Here is an 18,184-nt window from a genome sequence, read left to right as displayed (position 1 = left end):
TCCCTGACACCCAGCAAAAAGGGGGCACCTGTTAAAATGGTTCGCCCACAAAGGGTCATCATGAATCCTTCTAGGTTCCAAAATGCCCCGGAGGAATCTCAGGATTCCAAACTCAAGTTCTACTGAGGATGCTCTGTAGGAGCATGAAATGTGAAGCTTCTTGAAGCAATTGACAATGTTGCTGCCTGGCATCCTCTCCGACCTTTGGGACGCAAGCCAGCCCCGTGGTTTACCATGGAGTTGGGTGACCAAAAGAAGGCTGGAAGACCCCTAGACAGACACTGGCAGAAAACTTGCACCAAAATTGACAGAACGTGCTTCAGAGCCCATTGGAAAGCTTACAAAGTGGCGATGAGAACAGCAAATTTTATTTCTCTGCAACCATTGCACCAGCTAGTTCACAACACCCCATTGTTCAAGGTATCTTGACATCTTTTAACTCCTAAATCTGAACCTGTTTAGTCTCCAGAACAGACAATTAGCTGTGAGGCCTTGGCAGAGTTCTTTGCCAATAAAATAGCACGTCCTGCTCTAGGTGCCAGCTATAATATATGCAAGGCAAAATATACACTATCCGCTTTATACACTATCCAGCTCACAGGTGGACCATTTTAACCCAGTTACAGTGATGGATGTTGCCAGGATCCTGACAGCTGTGAAGGCCTCCGCTTGCCTGCTGGATCCTCGGCCGTCTTAGCTGTTAAAATGATGCAAGGACCACGTAAAGGAACACTTGAGATCTATCACAAACTCGGGGCTCCTTTCCATGGCTGCTTAAACAGGCTGTTAATTAAAAAACCATTCCTAGACAAAAATGACGTGGCCAGTTTTTGCCCAGGTCTGCAACCTGCCCTTTCTGGGCAAAGTGATTGAGAGAGCAGCAGCTGACCAATTCCAGGGCTTTTGGGTTAAATTTGGTGCTTTTGTCCCATTTTGGTTTGGATTCAGACCAGGCTATGGGACAGTGACAGCTCTGGTGGCTTTAGCTGATGATGTGCACCAGAATGCAGACATAGGCCAGGCCTCTTGGTTGCTCCTCCTGGATCTATCTGCAGCCTTGGATAAAGTAGACCAGGCCATCTCGCTGAGCCATTTGGAGGCCAAAGTGGGTATCGAGAGATGTGCCCTGGACTGGTTTAAGTCATTTCTCACAAAACGGGTTCAAAGGATTGCTGCTGGAGACCAGCGGTCTCCAAAGTGGGAGCTCTCTTGCAGGGTTCCACGGGGCGCAGTCTTATCCCCCATGTTATTCAACCTCTCTATGTAAAGGCTTTAGGAAAACTCACTTGTAGCTACGGAACGGAATGCCATCAATATGCAGATGACACCCAGCTCTATATCCCACTATCCAAATCCCCTGGTAAGGTAGTAGAACTCTTAGGAGGCGCATGAATATTACCCTCATTCTGCAATCACTCCATTGGCTTCCTATCCGTTACCGGGCTCAGTTCAAGGTATTGGCTATCACATATAAAGCTCTGTGTTGTTTTGATCTGGCATATCTAAGGGACTCCTTTCTCTCTCTTCTGCCACCACAGAACAGCCTCCTACAGGTGCCACTTTGCACGTGGGCAAAATCGTCTTGCACGTCCATTCTCTGAGGTGCCCCCCCCACCCTACTTGAAGAGCCTATCTGAAGAGGTCAGGAGAGCCCCCCCCCCCTTCCTGGCTTTCTGCAAATGATGCAAGGCTGAGTTATTCAGGAGGGCTTTTTACTGAGATAGGAGGGCTGAACCGTAAGGAAGTGGTCTCAGTAAAGGGACGGGGACCACAGGCTTTACTTCTACGTATGATCTTACTGGGCAGCTTATATGTTGTTTAATATGTCAACTGCTTAGGCTCTGTTTAGCATTTCTTAAACTCTATCACTAGATTGCTGATAGTTTTAAAGTTTCGCAAATTTGCATTTGAGAGCCAGTTTGGTGTTGTGGTTAAGACAGAGTGCGGGCCTCTAATCTGGAGAGCCGGGTTTGATTCTCCACTCCTCCGCTTGAAGCCAGCTGGGTGACCTTGGGTCAGTCACAGCTCTCTCAGAGCTCTCTCAGTCCCCCCCCCCCTCACAGGGTGTTTTGTTGTGGGGATAATAATGGCATACTTTGTAAACCACTCTGAGTGGGCATTAAGTTGTCCTGAAGGGTGGTATATAAATCTATTATTGTTATTATTATTGTTAATAATAATAATAATAATAATAATAATAATAATAATACATTGTTGATTGAAGTGTCTTTGAAACGGACTGTACTGACTCACACTATGTAATCCACCCTGAGTCTCTGTGAGAGAGATAGACTACAAATAATCAAAAAGAGTCCAGTAGCACCTTTAAGACTAACCAATTTTATTGTAGCATAAGCTTTCGAGAATCAAGTTCTCTTTGTCAGATGCATGGTACAGAAACTGGTCAAATAAAGAAGATATTCTATTCTATATTTGACCAGTTTCTGTTCCATGCATCTGACGAAGAGAACTGTGATTCTCGAAAGCTTATGCTACAATAAAATTGGTTAGTCTTAAAGGTGCTACTGGACTCTTTTTGATTTTGCTACCACAGACTAACACGGCTAACTCCTCTGCAACTACAAATAATGTAAATAATTAAATAAAAATACTAATGTGGCCTGCCCGGTGTGTGCAAAATACTCAAGTGTTATACACAGTGGAAGACTCTCCTACAGGGACATGGGCATTCGAGAGCACTTACTGACAAGGACAGCCACGCTGCGCTGCCAGGGGTCATACGGGCATTTGCCCTTTCCAGGCTCCAGTGAACGAGGCACCATTCGGAAGAGGTATTCCTGCAGGGATGAGGAACGAGTTTGGAGACTACTCAGAGCTCAAGCCATCTAGACCCCAACTTGCTCCGTCAACCAGGGCAGGCCCCACCCGCTCCGCCTCTTGTCCCAGCCTCATCTTCAGGGGTTCTGCTTACTTCAGAGCGCCAGCCACGGTTGACAAGAGCACAGACTGGGTGGTAGGCACCCGTTCCACAGGCGTAGATATGCGTGCGGTTCAGTGGTTCCATAAGTCGTATGTAATTGAAACATTCCGCCTAGAAAGCAGGGAGGGGGGAACCCAGGAAGAGATTCAGCACATCAAATTCCCAGCCAAGAACCCCATTTTCTCACCCTACCCTTTACCCCCAAGAATACAGATGTGTAAGCCAACTTTGACAGGCAAGAGCCTTTTGTATCAACTTCGCCATCACAAGAGTTCTGAGTTCTGGGACATGGAAAATCCACTTGCAAGCAAGGTTCAAGCAACCACCACTCACCTGCTGGCCCTTCCCAGCCAAGCGGCATTCATTCTGATGTATGGGTAGCGCAGGCCAATGGATCTGAGGAGAAAGAGGGGGGGGGTCTTCGGTCACATCCGTTGCCAGAGCTGCCTTTCCCCATCTTCGGCAGGTCTGGCAATTGGTGGCCCCTCTCTTGCTCCAGGACCTGGCCTCAGCAAACCACCGCCAGGCTGGCTTACTGTAACTCGCTTGACACTGGTCTGCCTTTGGGCTTGACCTGGAAGTTACACAACTGGTTCAGAACACAGCAGCATGCATTCTTACGGGGATGCCATTCGGGGCACACATCCACCCTGCGCTGTGCCAGCTGCACTGGCTTCCAGTTCAGTTCCAGATCCAGTTCTAGGTGTTGGTTTTAGTGTTCAAAGCCCTTTACAGACTGGGACTTGCATACCTGTGGGACCGCCTCACCCACTATGTCCCGCGCAGGGCCTTGCACTCTGCAGATAAGCAGCTTCTAGTGGTCCTCAGACCATGGGCCATTCGTCTGGCCTCGACCTCAGCCAGGGCCAGGGCCTTTTCGGTGCTGGCTCCGGCCTGGTGGAACACACTCTTAATTGAGAGACAGGCCCTGTGGGACCTGTTACAATTCCACAGGGCTTGCAAAACGAAGATGTTCTGCTGGGCCTTTGGTTGAGAGCCAGCGAATTGTCCCCTTCCTGTTTGCCACATGTTGTGCTCTGCTGGCAGCCGCCCTGGGCTATGTACATTTTTTTTAGGTATTTATTATAGCCTGAGTTGATCATGGCACCAGTTGTTTTGTATTGTTTTATGGTTTTTAGATATGTATATGGTTTTAATGGTGGGATTTATGTACCAGCTGTTTCCCTTGGCACCTTTTGGCAGTGCCCAGAATTTCAGTCACTTTCCTTGGCCCTTCCGAAGAGCCAGGAGGCCCAGGCAACAACTTCCCACACTGGCCCGCTGTGTCTCACGGCCCTCTTTGCCTTGCCCTACGATGCTCGTCCCCCAACCAGACCCAAGGGCTCCCGGCCACCTGCAGCTGGCCACAGGCGACGCGCTCATCTTTGGCCCCATCCCGCCGGATTCTTCTCCACATTCCTGCAGCCACGGGCTTACAATGAGGGGCTCCTTGTTGATGTTGTGAAGATCCAAGGCCACCAAGAAGTCCCGCGCTCCCAGGTAGAGTCGCTCTTGGTCCTGGTCCATCAGCAGGATCCGATAGTCGCTTGTGTTGAAGGCAAAGCTGAAGGGACGTGCGGTGCGGGTCTCCAGCAGCTCTGAGGAGAGAACGCCCTGGAGTCAAGGCCAGAAGCCCCCAACGCTTGCCCGAGGGGCCTGCCTACGGCCACTGACCCTCTGACCTCCTGCCCTTTTCCCGAATGGAGGATAAAGCCCCATCTGGGCCGAAAGGGCAGCAGTTGGAGCAAGCTGATCCGTGGGATGTCTCATGTCTGGGTTGGGCCGGCCTGAGCTGAGCTCAGGGGGTATTTTAGTCCCATGAAGCGACTAAGGCGGAGCCAGTGCAGGTGGGGGGGCACTCCACGGCTGGTACAGCAAAGAGCCTAAATCCCGAGCAATCCCCCTGGCCGCATTCCACAGGCACAGATCAGAGAGCGGCCTGGTGCCCTCCCCACCTGCGGCGACCTTGGGGACAGAGCCAGAGGGCGGATGGCCGCCCGCCACGGTGGAGGCAGCAATCCCTGCAAACCTCTGCAGCCAACCCTGGGCAAGAGTTCAGAGACCAGGGGCAGAAGCTGGCCTCGTTCCTCCGGATAACCGGGCTAAAGCCTCGGAGAAGAGCAGAGTTCCGAGGAGCTCAGCGAGGACAGGCAGGGGAAGGGAATGAGTCCGGATGAACAGGGAATTAAGGTCCATTTTAAAAAAAAGAGAGAGGGAAGGCATCCCCCGGACCGCCCCTTCAGCAGCACCGTGCGTGTGTCTCCTCTGCTGGCTCCCCTCAGACTCCCTCCGCGCTCCCTCCCCCAAACAGAGTCCTGAACCAAGGAAACCTGAGCAACGTCCACAAGACGTAACACATGGCAGCTGGGGGGGTGCCCCCGCCCTGCAGGGCGAGCAGGCCTGTGGCAGGGTGCCCGGTGTTGGGACGTATCCTGCATCTCTAGGTCATTATATAACACTGAAGGCAGGCATAGCCCCCACATTGCTAAATCCCCTTCAGCAATGTATACACAACTGTGCAACACTGGAGTATCCGCAGTTATAAACAACTACACAGGATTCATGGTAGAGGTTTTGCACATTTGGACACACCTCACATGTAACTGGCCATCAAAATGGAAGATAACATATATCCAAATTAACTTTAAACTAACCTCTGAGGCGGGAAGTGACATATATTGCATTTGAAGTGCATTTCTATCCCTAGCCAAATCCAGTTATTTGAAACAACAACAACGTTTTGAACCTAAGGTGTCAGAAAACTAACATAAATGTTCATGAATTTTAACTGAAAATATCCAAACCCTAATCATTTGTTACGTTTTTATACATTTGGGTATTTTTCTATCTCAAGAACTTCTTTCTCTGTGGAAGAGAAACGGTCATCAGGAACTGTTATCAGGAAGGGCCGAGTCTGTCCAGAACGACTTCGCAGCCTTTCCTGGAGCAGTGTTTTAAAGGGGGGGGGGGAACTCGGGGGGGGGGGGTCCCCTACCACAGTGCATGGCATATGCAGGGGTTAAAACACTATCCCAATGGCAAAATGCATGAATTTCGGTGTGTGGGCTGGGAGGGATTACAGAAAGGAAGCTGTAAGCGGCTGTACTTTGAAGACATTCTTTACTACTCTACAGGTAACCCGGTCCTAAGAGGGAAAAGTTCTAGAGCCGTTTTTCTCTGCCTTTTGCTGAGAGCAGTACAACGGGGGAAGGAAGGGTCAGTGCTGCAGAAGCGGCAATATGCCCCACGCATGCTCCTGGGTATTGCCAATGGTATCCCTTTATAGATAGTCTTATTACTAAGCATCAGGTGAAGGTACAACTCCCGGGGGGGGGGGCGCGGAGCACCACAGGTGCTACCACCATCTCAGCAGCGACCTTCAGGCCATTTATCTGGATCTCCAGAGACCGCTGGCTTGGAAGGATCTGTGAAATATGAAACTGGAATCCACCTGGGCAGAAAATGGTGATTCTCTTCCCAAGTAAGGGATATAGATCCAGAACCCAAATGCCCTCAGGCTCCCTCTGCAAATCTCTTGCATCCTGGCTCTGTGGCCCCCGTCACCTCTAAAGATGGCTGTGTTTTGTATGTCACCACAACTGTGCAAGGAATGCTAGGAAACCCTGCCCCATGTCTCATGACAGCACACTGATTCTCAACATGCACAAGACCACAATCATCAACAATACTCAGGGGTGCGTTCATGAGATGCACGCTTGCACCATGGTGTCTCAGGTGCGCAGAGGGACTTCCTGGTATGCCTCCAGCGTATCACAGGGGGAAGCACCAAAACGTCACAAAACACATTAAAGGGGTTGATCAAGCCTCGGCAAGAAGTACCCTTGGAATGCCCTCTGTGCCCAGACACGGTCCCTCATTCGGGAATCCCTGGGAACCAAGCGAACCTTTGCCGTGGCCACCCCTCACTGCAAAATCGGCTGGCCTCGTGACTTCCGCTGTGCCTTGGAAAAGGTTCCTGGAGAACGCTCTTGTGTTTGTGACGGATTCCATCACTTTCCTCCTCTCAGTATAATATTACTTTCCCTTCCTACCCCCTTTCCTTATTTGAACTGTCTGTTTTAATGAACAGATGAGGAACTAAGCTGTGAGCCAGGAGGACATCCCTGGGCTGCTTTCATAAACAGGTGACTCTCTGGATAGCTCTTGCTGCTGCTGCTGCTGCTGCCCACACAGAAGAATTCACAGTGGCAAGAGAGCATCACGCACAAGTTCCCCATGCATTTTTCTTGCACAAGTTCCCCATGCACTTTTCTTGCACAAGTTCCCCATGCACTTTTCTTGCACAAGTTCCCCATGCACTTTTCTTGCCTCAGCTGCTCATTCCTGCCACCGTCTCCTGCCACTCCACTGAAGGGCTTTCAGAAAATAAACCAGGAATTGCTGGATAACTGTAGTGTTATAATAACATGACAATCTATTGCCGTGATCTATGGATTCCTAGGCTTCACTTAAAACAGTCCTTTTCACCCCAAAATTACAAGAGGAAAGATGCAGCCTGTGCCATTATATCTCCACAGCAAAATGCACTACAGTCTCATTTTTGAAAAAATGAAAATGAAAACTCGCAGACTGTAGCAACAGACTCTTATGATTTTACAACACTAGAGTGCTCTAGCAAGGAAAATAGTGCTGATACGGGTAAGACCTGCAAAAATGCCCACCTTCCCATCTACTTGGCATCGAAAAGCTCCTTTACTGAGATCTTTCCAAATGATGGTACCAAACCACGTCTAGGACAGGTTGCAGAGAAGCGGAGGAAAACAGAGAAGCGGGACATCAAGCGGATGCCCCCAAACACAGCACTGCTGAAAGATGGAGCCAGACAGCTGTGTGGAAATAGCCCTGCTCCAAAACTCCCTTTGGCCACAAACTAACCAGGTGGTGACTCCTGGCAGGTCACTGTGTCACAACCTCAGCGCGCATGCGCACACACACACTCTCATATATTTGGGAACAATGCTACAACCCTTCAGGGTCAAGGAGACAAGAGCAAGTGTTTGGAACACTGCAAAGTGTTGTTATGAATACTATGAATTTTTTCCCGTCTGTTTCATGGTAAAATGCTTCCTGTCAGCACAAAGCATCCAATCAAATACAATTTTGCACACATCCAGGACACCATGAGTTCTTTTTATTGACGCCAGTAGCAATGAGTATTTTATTTAAACATGACAGTTTTGTGCTCTGAGGCCATGAAACAGGATGGGTTATCCACCTTATGTATCCCCTTCCAACTACCAACTCCCCCCCCCCTTCATGAGCAGACTGGCCCTGGAACAACTGGGAATGTTCCCAGTGGGCCGCTGCCCTGGAGGTCTACTCGTCTCCAGGAGAAACAGAACCAGGGGCCCACAGTGGAGATGCCCACAGCAGGAGTCAGGGCCCCTCCGCTCAGCTTGCTCCAGGGTTCCTTCAATATCCCCACCTGCCCTTGCCCCCCCTGGGCAACAGCAGAATTGCCAGCCCCAAGAAAACACACACGTTCAGTTCACTTGGCACGTGGCAGCCAGGCAGACAAGCCACAGGGAAGGCACATACCTGGCCCATCCCAACAAAACCCACAATGCAGTCAAACCTGCCCCAGACTTCAGTGCGCACCCAGCGATGGGAAGACCTGTGTCTTGCCATGCTAGTGCCCCGTCTCACTGAGCTCACACGACCCACTCGCCTCCCTGTATGAAACATTCACTGGCCCTGCTCCACACAAGACCGCAATCGCTCCTCCACCCCATGAATTGTCAGGAGCTACGTCCTCAATGGCTGCATCTTACGCAGAGCCTTACATGTGGTCGCTTATGCTTGTGCAAAGTTCATGCAAGCATAAGCAAACGCACACATGTGCACGCATGCACGCACAAACATGCACAGAGGGGGCCAGAGTGGTGTTTAGGGCTTTGCCTTTTATAGCCAGATTGCTGCTGCCAAGAGGAACGAATTGTCCTTTGGCCAAGGAACACACACACTCCCCACCCCACCCCCCGCACACACACACTTTGAGGGCTGTGCTAGCCCCAGCAGCCTCAGTTCAAGGAAAGGAGGGGGAGGCAGCTACAATGACAGGAGCAGGTCCATAATCCGGGGGTGGCATGTGTTGCCCCAGCCATTAAAGGGACTCCTCTCTTCCCCCCACCATGCTCTCACTTCCCCTTCCCTTCAATGTGCTCCAAAAGGGGGAATCCATCCAAGCGTGCTCCTGCCCCTCACTGCTGGCATCCCGGGTATTTTAAGCCCTTCTGGGAAATCCTTTCCCCTTGTGGCTGGCAAGTAACCAGATCCTGGAATCCCCGAGAACAGAAAGCGTTGGGGGAACCCAGCAAGGTCACCAAGAGATGGGGTGGGGGAGAGAAAAAGAAGAGGCACAGGAGCCCACGTGCAGGATGGCACGAGTCCATGTTGCTGAAATTAACACACACACACACCACACCTGGACAGAAGCCAGCTACCTACCTACAGCCAATGCAAAATCTAGACAGCCTTCCTGTCCTTTACCAGAACCACAGCACAAAATGGTAAAGATTATATACATTCCCAGTGTAAATATATCATTAGCTTGTGAATTGGTCACGACTGGCTGCACAGACCTTAATTAGGAAAGAAAGAAAACCCCCACAGACATATTGACTTGGCACTGTGCACACTGACTGCATACACAGCCAGGACCACGCACTCAAGCACACGTCCCTCCACGTCATCTAACACTGCTTTCACCGTCGGGTGGACATGGGTGCTCAGTGGCAAAGGCGCCCTCAAACTTACTGGGAAGGCTGCCGGTGGGCAGGAGCAGCTGAGCCAAGTGGCCCCTGCGGCCCTGGCAGTGCCAGCAGATCCACACAGCTCCTATAGGGGGCACGGCAACGGTGGCAAAAGGTGTAGGCTTACCCAGCAGTCGCTGCAGCCTGGCTCTAGGGGCGCTGCCTGGGCGAGGGAGACCTATTTATACACGCTCATAATTAACGGCTCCTATGTTTATTAGCACGCTGCAGCTCGTGAACGCATCCCCACATTAGCACTGGGTCAAAGGAGGCTGCACCCCCATCTTGCAGGTCTAAAAAACTGCACAATATCTCAAATAAATAATATACGGACAGGGAGACCCGACTGTCTGCATTTCTCAGACACTGAAACCACCATCTTATTTCTCTTATAAAAGGAACTGTTATTTTATGGAACATTTCCCTTTTCACTACCCTGCCCGCCCCCTTCCCTTGTCAAAAGTGCCTTCCTGATGCATTCCACTTGACACACGCTGGCTTGGGGGGCAAAAGATTAAATGAACAGATGGGAGATGGATCTTCTAGCAGCCACGAGCAGCCAGAGTGAGCAAGTGGAGTGTAATAGACCATGCCTGAGCCTAGGGCCTGAGAAAGCCCCATTCAAATCCCTGTTCTGCCAAGTTTTCTGGGTGACAACCTTCTTTGCAGGGTTGTTGTGAGGACATCATGGAAGAGAGAATGATCTAGGCTGCTTTGGTTCCCCACTGGGGAAAAAAGGTCGAGTCTAACTGAAATAAATAGGCCAATGCCCCCCCCCCTGCATTTTGTGACTGCATCTCTCCAACTGCTCTGTGAGGAGAGACGAGAGGGTGCCCCGTCCCCTGCTGCTCTAGAGGCTCCGGAAGGCCTTTGGCCGCTTGTTCTTGAGAGACACATGCTCAGCCACAGCAGACTTTGACCTGGTCGGTCCCAACACGGAAACGTCTGTGTTCCAACTGCCAGTCCCCAGAAAGCACACGCCCAAACCCAGCTCCCCCACACCCTTTCGCTTGCCCTTCCCCCAGCGTGTCCTGAAAGGGGTAACCCCATCGGACAGGTATGCGTGCAGACGAGAACACCTGCCTCTTGATGCTGGGGCATGTTGCCCTGAAGATTCACATTCAATACAAACTTCATTGATATACTTGTACAGAAATGCTTAGCAAGCAGTCTTGAGCCTACCTTCATGGTTTCTGAGCTTTGTACAGACTGGCCCCTAAATCCCTTCCTCCATATATAGGTAGCAAATATCTATCCTGCACCTCCTCAAAGATTGGTATACACGGGGTACATTTATCCTCAAAAACACCCAGTCAAGTGGGGTGAGGCCGAAGGAGAGCAACTTGCACAAGACCCTCCTCTGAGGCCTATCCTTCATTATCATTCTTTAATCCCAGTCTCTCCAGGCCAAGCCAAGCACTTAAGCCAGCACACCACACCCAGGGGCACATTTTTGTCTGTGCTCTGGACGCTCTTGCCTCATGTGCCAAGTTGCCATGAAGACCAAGAGGGGTGACCCTCTTTTCATGTTGCCACTTCACAACATAACCCTGCCCACAGCATGATCTGCCCCACCGTCCCCAGGGTAAAGTTTCCAGTGTAACTATATTAACTATGTAGTTAAAACATCAATGGTCCCTCAATGGTTATAACTACATCTTATTTCAAAGAATTGTGTTTGGCTCACATGAATGTTACAGAATAAACAGCTGGGCTACTGTACAAATAATCTAGACAATCCCAAGTGCAAATATGAACCTCTCTCTCATCCACAAAATAACTACTTAAATTAGCTTGCAATGGTTAGGAAATGCATTAATAAATTATAAAAAACCAACAACCCTCAAAAATCTTCTGCGCAATTAATTGGGAAACCTTTCCCTTAATGGTTGTTGTGGGTTTTCCGGGCTGTATTGCCGTGGTCTTGGCATTGTAGTTCCTGACGTTTCGCCAGCAGCTGTGGCTGGCATCTTCAGAGGTGTAGCACCAAAAGACAGAGATCTCTCAGTGTCACAGTATCTTTTGGTGCTACACCTCTGAAGATGCCAGCCACAGCTGCTGGCGAAACGTCAGGAACTACAATGCCAAGACCACGGCAATACAGCCCGGAAAACCCACAACAACCATCGTTCTCCGGCCGTGAAAGCCTTCGACAATACTTTCCCTTAATGTTTTGCAAAACAATTAATAAAGCTTATACTTAGTTATAGGAAAATATGTGCAATATTAAAAGAGGCATTCCTCCTCTTTCATACAGAAAGCCTTTCCAGAGGTGGTGTAGCGGCATGTGCTAACACGCATACTCTAAAAACAAAGACACAATTCAGAAGCATTGCTTTATTTAACACATTAATTCAAGAAAAACACAATCGACTAAAATGTCTTCAACTGAGTGACACTTTAGGTGACGGGGTGCACTTTTATTTGCCTATGAGTGTTTGCCGGCATAAAACCTTCTACTGCGACCAGCGGGCGGGTGTCACGCACACAGATACGAGCACCACCCAAGCCGCTCCCTCGGCCGCGCCGCGCCTGCACCTACCCGGCGCTCCGGCGTCAGGGGGTCGCCGCCCGGCTGCTCCGCCGCGGCCCAATCCGGCAGCCTCCGCGGGCTCCATTTCAGCCCAAGCGCGCCTCCTGCCCCGGCGCCCAGAGCCTCTCCGGGCACACAGCAGCGCCGCCCCCCGCCCCCCGCGCCGACGCGCCGCCTTACCTTTGTAGGCCAGGTAGACCCGGGGGGCGCCGGGGGGGCCGCGGTGGCCCAGGCAGCCGAGGACGAGCAGCCACAGCGCCAGGGGGGCTGGCCGCGGCTCCATGGCGGGGCCGGTCCGAAGCGAGGCACCTGCGAGAAGAGGCAGCTCTGGGCTGGGGGCGCCGGGCCGGGCCTGGCGGGGCCGGGCGGGCCGCCCTTTATGCCATGGCGGGCGCAGGGGGTGCAGCCTGCCGGCCGCCGTGCCGCGGGACGCGGGGGGGGGCTCCCAGAGATCAAAGCGCCTCCCTCCCCCCTCTCCCCCGCCCCCTGGGCGCCCGGCCCGGCAGCTGAAACCCGAGCGGGCGCGGCGCGGCCACTTCAAAGGCTCAGCCGCCCAGCCGCTCCCCCCTCCCCCGGCAGGCGGCGCTTTGAAGGAGTTCCCAGCAGCCCGCCCCCGCCCCCGCCGCGGGCTCCAGGCGCTCCGGGCACCGGGCAGGCACTTCGTCGCGGGCAGCCCGTCCCTTCTGCGGAGGCGCTCCGGCCACTCTGGGCACAGGCCCGGCCCGGCCCGGCCCGGCCGGAGCCTCCTGACGCCATCACTCTCGGCGCGGGGCCGGAACGCCGGAATCTCGCCCGCGGCCCCGCGCGGAACAGGTGCTGCCTGCCGGGGGACGAGGCCAGAAGCCCCCGCCCGCCCGCCGCTTTCCTCCGTCCCTCCCGCCGCGACGTGCCGCGACCTGCCGCCGCTCTACCTGAGCCAGGTGCGGGCGCCGCAGAGGGGAAGGCCGGCCCAGGCCGCCCCGCCCGCCCCGCCCCGGCAGACTCCGCGCGGCCTCCCGGGCCCGGGCCGCGGCTCAGGCGACGGCCCCGCCGAAGCCCCTTCCCTTCCCGCCGCTTCCCGCGCGCGCTTTACCTCGGGAGCAAGCCAGGCGCGCGCGGCGGGGCCGACCGACGCCGCCGAACTTCGGGGCGGCCGAGGGGGCGGCGCGGAGCTCAGGGCCGGGCTCGCTTCGCGGGCGGCGAGCGGCCGCAGGCGGGGCGGGCCAGGGGAGCCCCGTCCCCAGCGCCCAGCCCGTCGGCCTCCTGCGCGGGACGGCGGAACCCCTTCGCTGCGCCGGGGCGGCCGAGAAACGCGCCCGGCGCCCGCCCTGCCTTGGGGGCGCAGCCCGCCTTCGGGGCTGGCGGCTCGGGCCGCCCTGCGCGGGATGTCAGGCGTCCGCCGACGGGGCCGGACCCGAGAAGGGCGGCCGCTGCTCCTGCGCTCGCGTTAGCGGGACTGGGGGCGGCGGCGGCGGCGGCGCCCGAGCCTCGGAGGCGCGCCCCAGCGCAAAGGGCCCGGGGCTGCTCGCGCGCCAGCTCCCGCGGCAGGCCGTCGAGCGGCCCGGGACCCGGGAGCGGCCCGGCCGGAGCGCTTTCGCCCCTGGCTCGCCCGCGACCCTTCAGCGCTCTCTCCTCCCGTCGGGCAAAGCCTCTTTACGGAGCCCTTTGGTGCCCATAAAAACCTCTGGCTGCCCCTCGCGTCGCGTGCTGGCTGTTCGGGTCCCGCCTGCCCCGCGAAAGCACCTTCACTGAAAAGGATTCGCCTTCTTTTGTTAAAGAGCCACGTTTGCTTCCGAACTGAGCCGCTTGAGCCAGAAATGGCTCATCCCTCCCTGAAAGCTACCAGGTGTTTTTATTCTGGCATAAACTGATGCTTAAATAAAAACCTGTTGCTTCTCTAAGCCCCTCAAGTCTCCTGTTGCAATATTTAGTTGCCGGCAATACAAGCCTGTAAGGAAGGCCTGTAAAAATACAGCCCGTTGGAGCGAATCCAGGAACTGGTTTGGAGAGAGAGAAATATCATTCGCACCAGAGGGTTTGGTTCATCGAAACGGAACGGAAGGTCACCTCGCTCCAATCCCTCCCTAGCCCTGCCTGGCAACGGATGTGGATTCCCAAGGGACAGAGGAGCCTGTTTATGAGGAGGGCGGCTGGGCAGGTAGCGGGGGTGGGGGTGGGGGTGGGGGTGGGGTCTGTTAGAAAAACTCCGAAAGCAAGCGTAGCAAACACTTTTATTCAGACCATTACAAAGCTTTTGAAAATATCAGACCTGGATGCGAGGCAAGGACTTCGAGATTGGCCTCGTGGCTCAAAGGAACGTCAGGATCGTGGTCACCAGGGGTTCAGATTTCGGATCTATGGGATCCTGCCCCGGAGAGTCCACTGACAGGCGGAGGGAGGCTCTTGTTGGTTCCCTTCTGTTTCAGGTTGCAGAATACTGTCAGCAGGGTTCCCTTATTGTGCAAATTAAAAGGTGTGCAAAAACACCTAAAGGCTACCTGGGAGTTTTGTCCAAAGGGACTCAATTGCCAGAAGACCCTCTGTTCAGAGGCACAGGAAGGCGGCCCCCCTACAGCGCTCATGTGTATTCTTGATGTGCTCTTGGGGGTGTTTTCTTTGTCCTTTGTTTGGCACCCCCAGCCTGCTAGAATGAGAATCAGATTTTTAAAAAACATACCAGAGAATGCTGAGAAATTATTTGAAATATTCCAGTTTAAAAATAAATGAAAAAGCAGTACTGCCCAGTGGGAAAATCTCGTTCCTCGATGCCTGCTCCAGTGTCCCCCTCCCCCATTTCATGCCCAGATTCCTCAGAGGCCTGCAAGTGCCTCTTTTCATGCTGCAGCCCATTGTTGAGCTGCCCAAGCGGGAGCCAGTCCTGCCTCTCCCCTCGTCTTCTGTGTCTGCCACACGCAGCAGGGAAGGTTCCCACGGCTCCCGGTCCTGCAGGCTCCGGGAAGGGGGGTGTAGGGTGCATTGCAGGGGGGAGGATATGTTGATAGAGACAAGAGAGAAATGAGCCTGATTAGGGGAGGGGTCTGTGTGATTCTTCTCATTGCCAGCAGGTGCCTGTGGAAGGCGTTCCATGGGGACCGAGGCGCCTAGCAACATTCTCTGGAGCGCAAACAGGGCAGAAACAGAAGGGACAAGAAAAACTAGTTGAGGAATGGGGGAACCCACACCCCCTACAGCTGTATAGGCCCTGGATCACATTGCCTGAGCCAGGAGATCTTGCCCAAAACACAACGGAATAATCCTGGCTGCCACCACTCTCTGCTTCCGAAGACATGTGAGCGTAGGCCTTGCAGTGCCCACCTTTCCGCTGCCATCTGGCAGGTAGCTCTGCAGGGTGAATGATGTTTTTTGACACCTGAAAGGATGCGGGGGCGGGGGGACAGAGCTCCTGGGATTGTTGCTCTTCATGTGTGCTCTGGATCAGGGCCTCACAGCACTATTTTTTAAAAAACCACAAATGCTTCTGAAACGGGGCTGCTGTCAGTTGTGGTTTGGCGCCTAGATCCCAGTAAAGCTGGGCTGAGAATTCCAGACCTGCTCTTCACCTCAGTCTAGCCTGAGCACTTTGGCACTCCCAGCCCCCCTCTGCAGGTGTCTTGAGAATGGAGAAGAGACTCCTGGTTGGGTTACCTCTAGCCTGTGGGAGAGTTCCTTTCCCAGGGCCAGTTCAAGGCTTTTTGTCACCCCAAGCAAGGCACACCCGTCCCCTCTTAAGCCTGCACTGCTGCCAGTCAGGCCCCCCAGCAGTCACATGGGGGAGATCAGCCCTCTCCCGTGCTGCTGAGAGCCCCCGCTCTGCCTCGGCACCTCCTCCTCGTGCTTCGGTGGCTTGGCCAGAGGACTGGCCCTGGCCTCCCCTCTCTTCTAGATGTCATGTGTGGCTGGATCAGCTGGAGCTGTGTGTTGTGGAGACATCCCCCCCCCCCGGGGCCAAGTTTGGAATGCGGACACCTGCATACCATCACTCAAACAGGACACCTGCGTACCAGACTCTGATGTGCAGACCCCTTTAGCTGCCTCTGCTTGGGCCCTTAGAACAAGGGACGGAGGTGCTTGTGTGACTAGAATGGTCTCCGCTTGAAAAATGGGACAAAAAGGCTGGAAGAAGGTAAGGAGTGGAGGGACCTTCAGATTACGTGGCAGCTCAGAAGGGAGAAAAGGTAAATCACACGCTGTGGATTTCAGCCTGGGGGCGGCGGGGGGCTGGCTGTGGAATGCTAGGTATTCCTTCCCCCTCCCCAGCACATCCACGGGATTTGCCTGCTCCAAACCTACTTGTGCTTTCCTTCTGAGCCCCCCCTCTCTGCCATCACCCTCCCCTCAGTCAGGGACCCTGCTGCCGCCCCATCTTTGTAGAACATGCAGGAACATGCCCCCACCGATGGTTATAGGGCAGTAAACGGACAGATCTAAACTTCCACCAACTGATCCACAGACCATTAACCCCCCCCCCGCCCCTTTCTCTTCTGACTCTCCCGTCCCTCTGCTCACCAACCACTCTTGGCTGGCTCTGTGACTACGACTGGCCCAGGATGCTGAGATTCGCTCTGTACAGACTGGAACGCCACCACTTGCATTCCGAGGACACCTTTTCACAACCGAGGGTCAAGGTCCCCACGTGGAATAACAATTTTGCCCCTCCCCCCCTCCAGCCCCACTCTGTCACTCCAAACAGGGGCAGAAGCAGGAGGCGGGTCCGGCTTGGCCCGCCGGCCAGCACTGAGAGCTGTCTGGCTTCTCTGGGTGTTTCTTCCGTTCACTCCCTCCAGGGGGCAACGCTAGAGGACAGGACGCCTGGCTGGGAACGGGACCCCGGGAAGGGCCGACTGGTTAAGCCAGCCTGGCACCAGGTGGTGCTCTTAGCCTCCAAGTGGCACAGGAAAAGCTACTGAGACAGGGAAATCTAAACAGAGGGCCCTTCAGGGCCACCTTGCTCTTAGGTTCCTGTGTAGAAGAGAGTATGTTGCGTTCAATCACCTTGGCCATTTGTATCATCTCTTCTGAAAGCAGGTGGAAGTCATTCAAAGATGAAGAAGCCGTATCCCCTACGGTTTCTTCGGGTGAGGGGGTCAGATGCCAATTATTGGAGTGTGAGAAAGTCTCCTCATCTTTGGATTCAGAGAACACCGGCAGAGGCACTGGGAACTGAGAACTCGGATCCAACAGAGTCGGAAGCATAGACGAATGACCCTGAGAGGGGAAAGCAGTTGCTCGTTGTAGAAGCTGGAGGAGATCCTGCTAGCTTCCCAATTCAGATGCTTGCGGGGTTGCCTGGTCCGACCGTGGAACTGAGGTAGGTGGGACTGACCAGGGAGGCAGCGTAACTGTCGCCTGCAGGACCGGGATGAGTCACGAGGGTGGATCCGACATCGGGAGACTGCTGATGGGTCTGAGGTTAGGTCCCCCACGGTGAGCGCCTCGTCCACCTCCACGCGAGATGGGGGTGCGGGGTGGGGATGGCGTTTGGGGAATGCCAACCGGGTCTGGCTGTGTGGGTCGGCCTGTCTCCCTATGGTGGGAAGAGGTAGAAGTGGCTCGCTTCAGGCACTTACTTTCAGCCTTGGCTTTTTTAGCCGGGTCCTCAGAAACTGAGCACTCAGAAATGGGCGCCAACGATGGTGCCATGCCAGAGTCACAGACCTCAGGACTGGCCTTGTGTGTGAAGTGCTGGCAATAGCGGCAGCCTGCCACGTGATGGGATTCACCCAGTCAGATTAGGCATAACTCGCACTCATCCGTGTGTGGCATTTTAGGGTCACACTTGGAGCATCTTTTGAATAAGGCCTTCTGAGACACAGCGATCGCTGAAAGGACAGGAAAAAGATACATTCAGAGAAAGGAAAAGAACCTCTCTGGACAGCAGCGGAAGAAGAACCGGGGGACCCAGAGGAGCTCTGCCTCATACCACCCCATTTTGGCGGGAAATGAGGCACACATGCGTAT

The 18,184-nt window shown here is 54.0% G+C and overlaps 1 protein-coding gene across 2 annotated transcripts in view; it reads right to left on the bottom strand.

Moving 5' to 3' along the window:
• The window catches only part of LOC129346617 (semaphorin-3F-like), a 31,843-nt gene extending 19,183 nt beyond the window's left edge, over positions 1-12,660 (bottom strand). Inside the window, exons 1-5 of one of the 2 annotated variants that reach the window (XM_055003965.1) lie at positions 12,428-12,660; positions 4,379-4,539; positions 3,275-3,337; positions 2,933-3,052; positions 2,705-2,798 (exon numbers count right to left, since the gene is read on the bottom strand). In XM_055003965.1, the coding sequence (XP_054859940.1) occupies positions 2,705-2,798; positions 2,933-3,052; positions 3,275-3,337; positions 4,379-4,539; positions 12,428-12,530 (541 nt within the window). In that variant the 5' untranslated portion in view covers positions 12,531-12,660. The remainder of the gene's footprint in view (positions 1-2,704; positions 2,799-2,932; positions 3,053-3,274; positions 3,338-4,378; positions 4,540-12,427) is intronic. The other variant, XM_055003964.1, reaches the window with a different exon arrangement.
• Between the last annotated feature and the right edge of the window lie 5,524 nt (positions 12,661-18,184).

Source organism: Eublepharis macularius, chromosome 19 (genome assembly GCF_028583425.1).
Source record: "Eublepharis macularius isolate TG4126 chromosome 19, MPM_Emac_v1.0, whole genome shotgun sequence".
Classification (NCBI taxonomy): Eukaryota; Metazoa; Chordata; class Lepidosauria; order Squamata; family Eublepharidae; genus Eublepharis; species Eublepharis macularius.
Note: the sequence above shows the minus strand (reverse complement) of the source record. Positions and strands in the feature narration are given on the sequence as shown.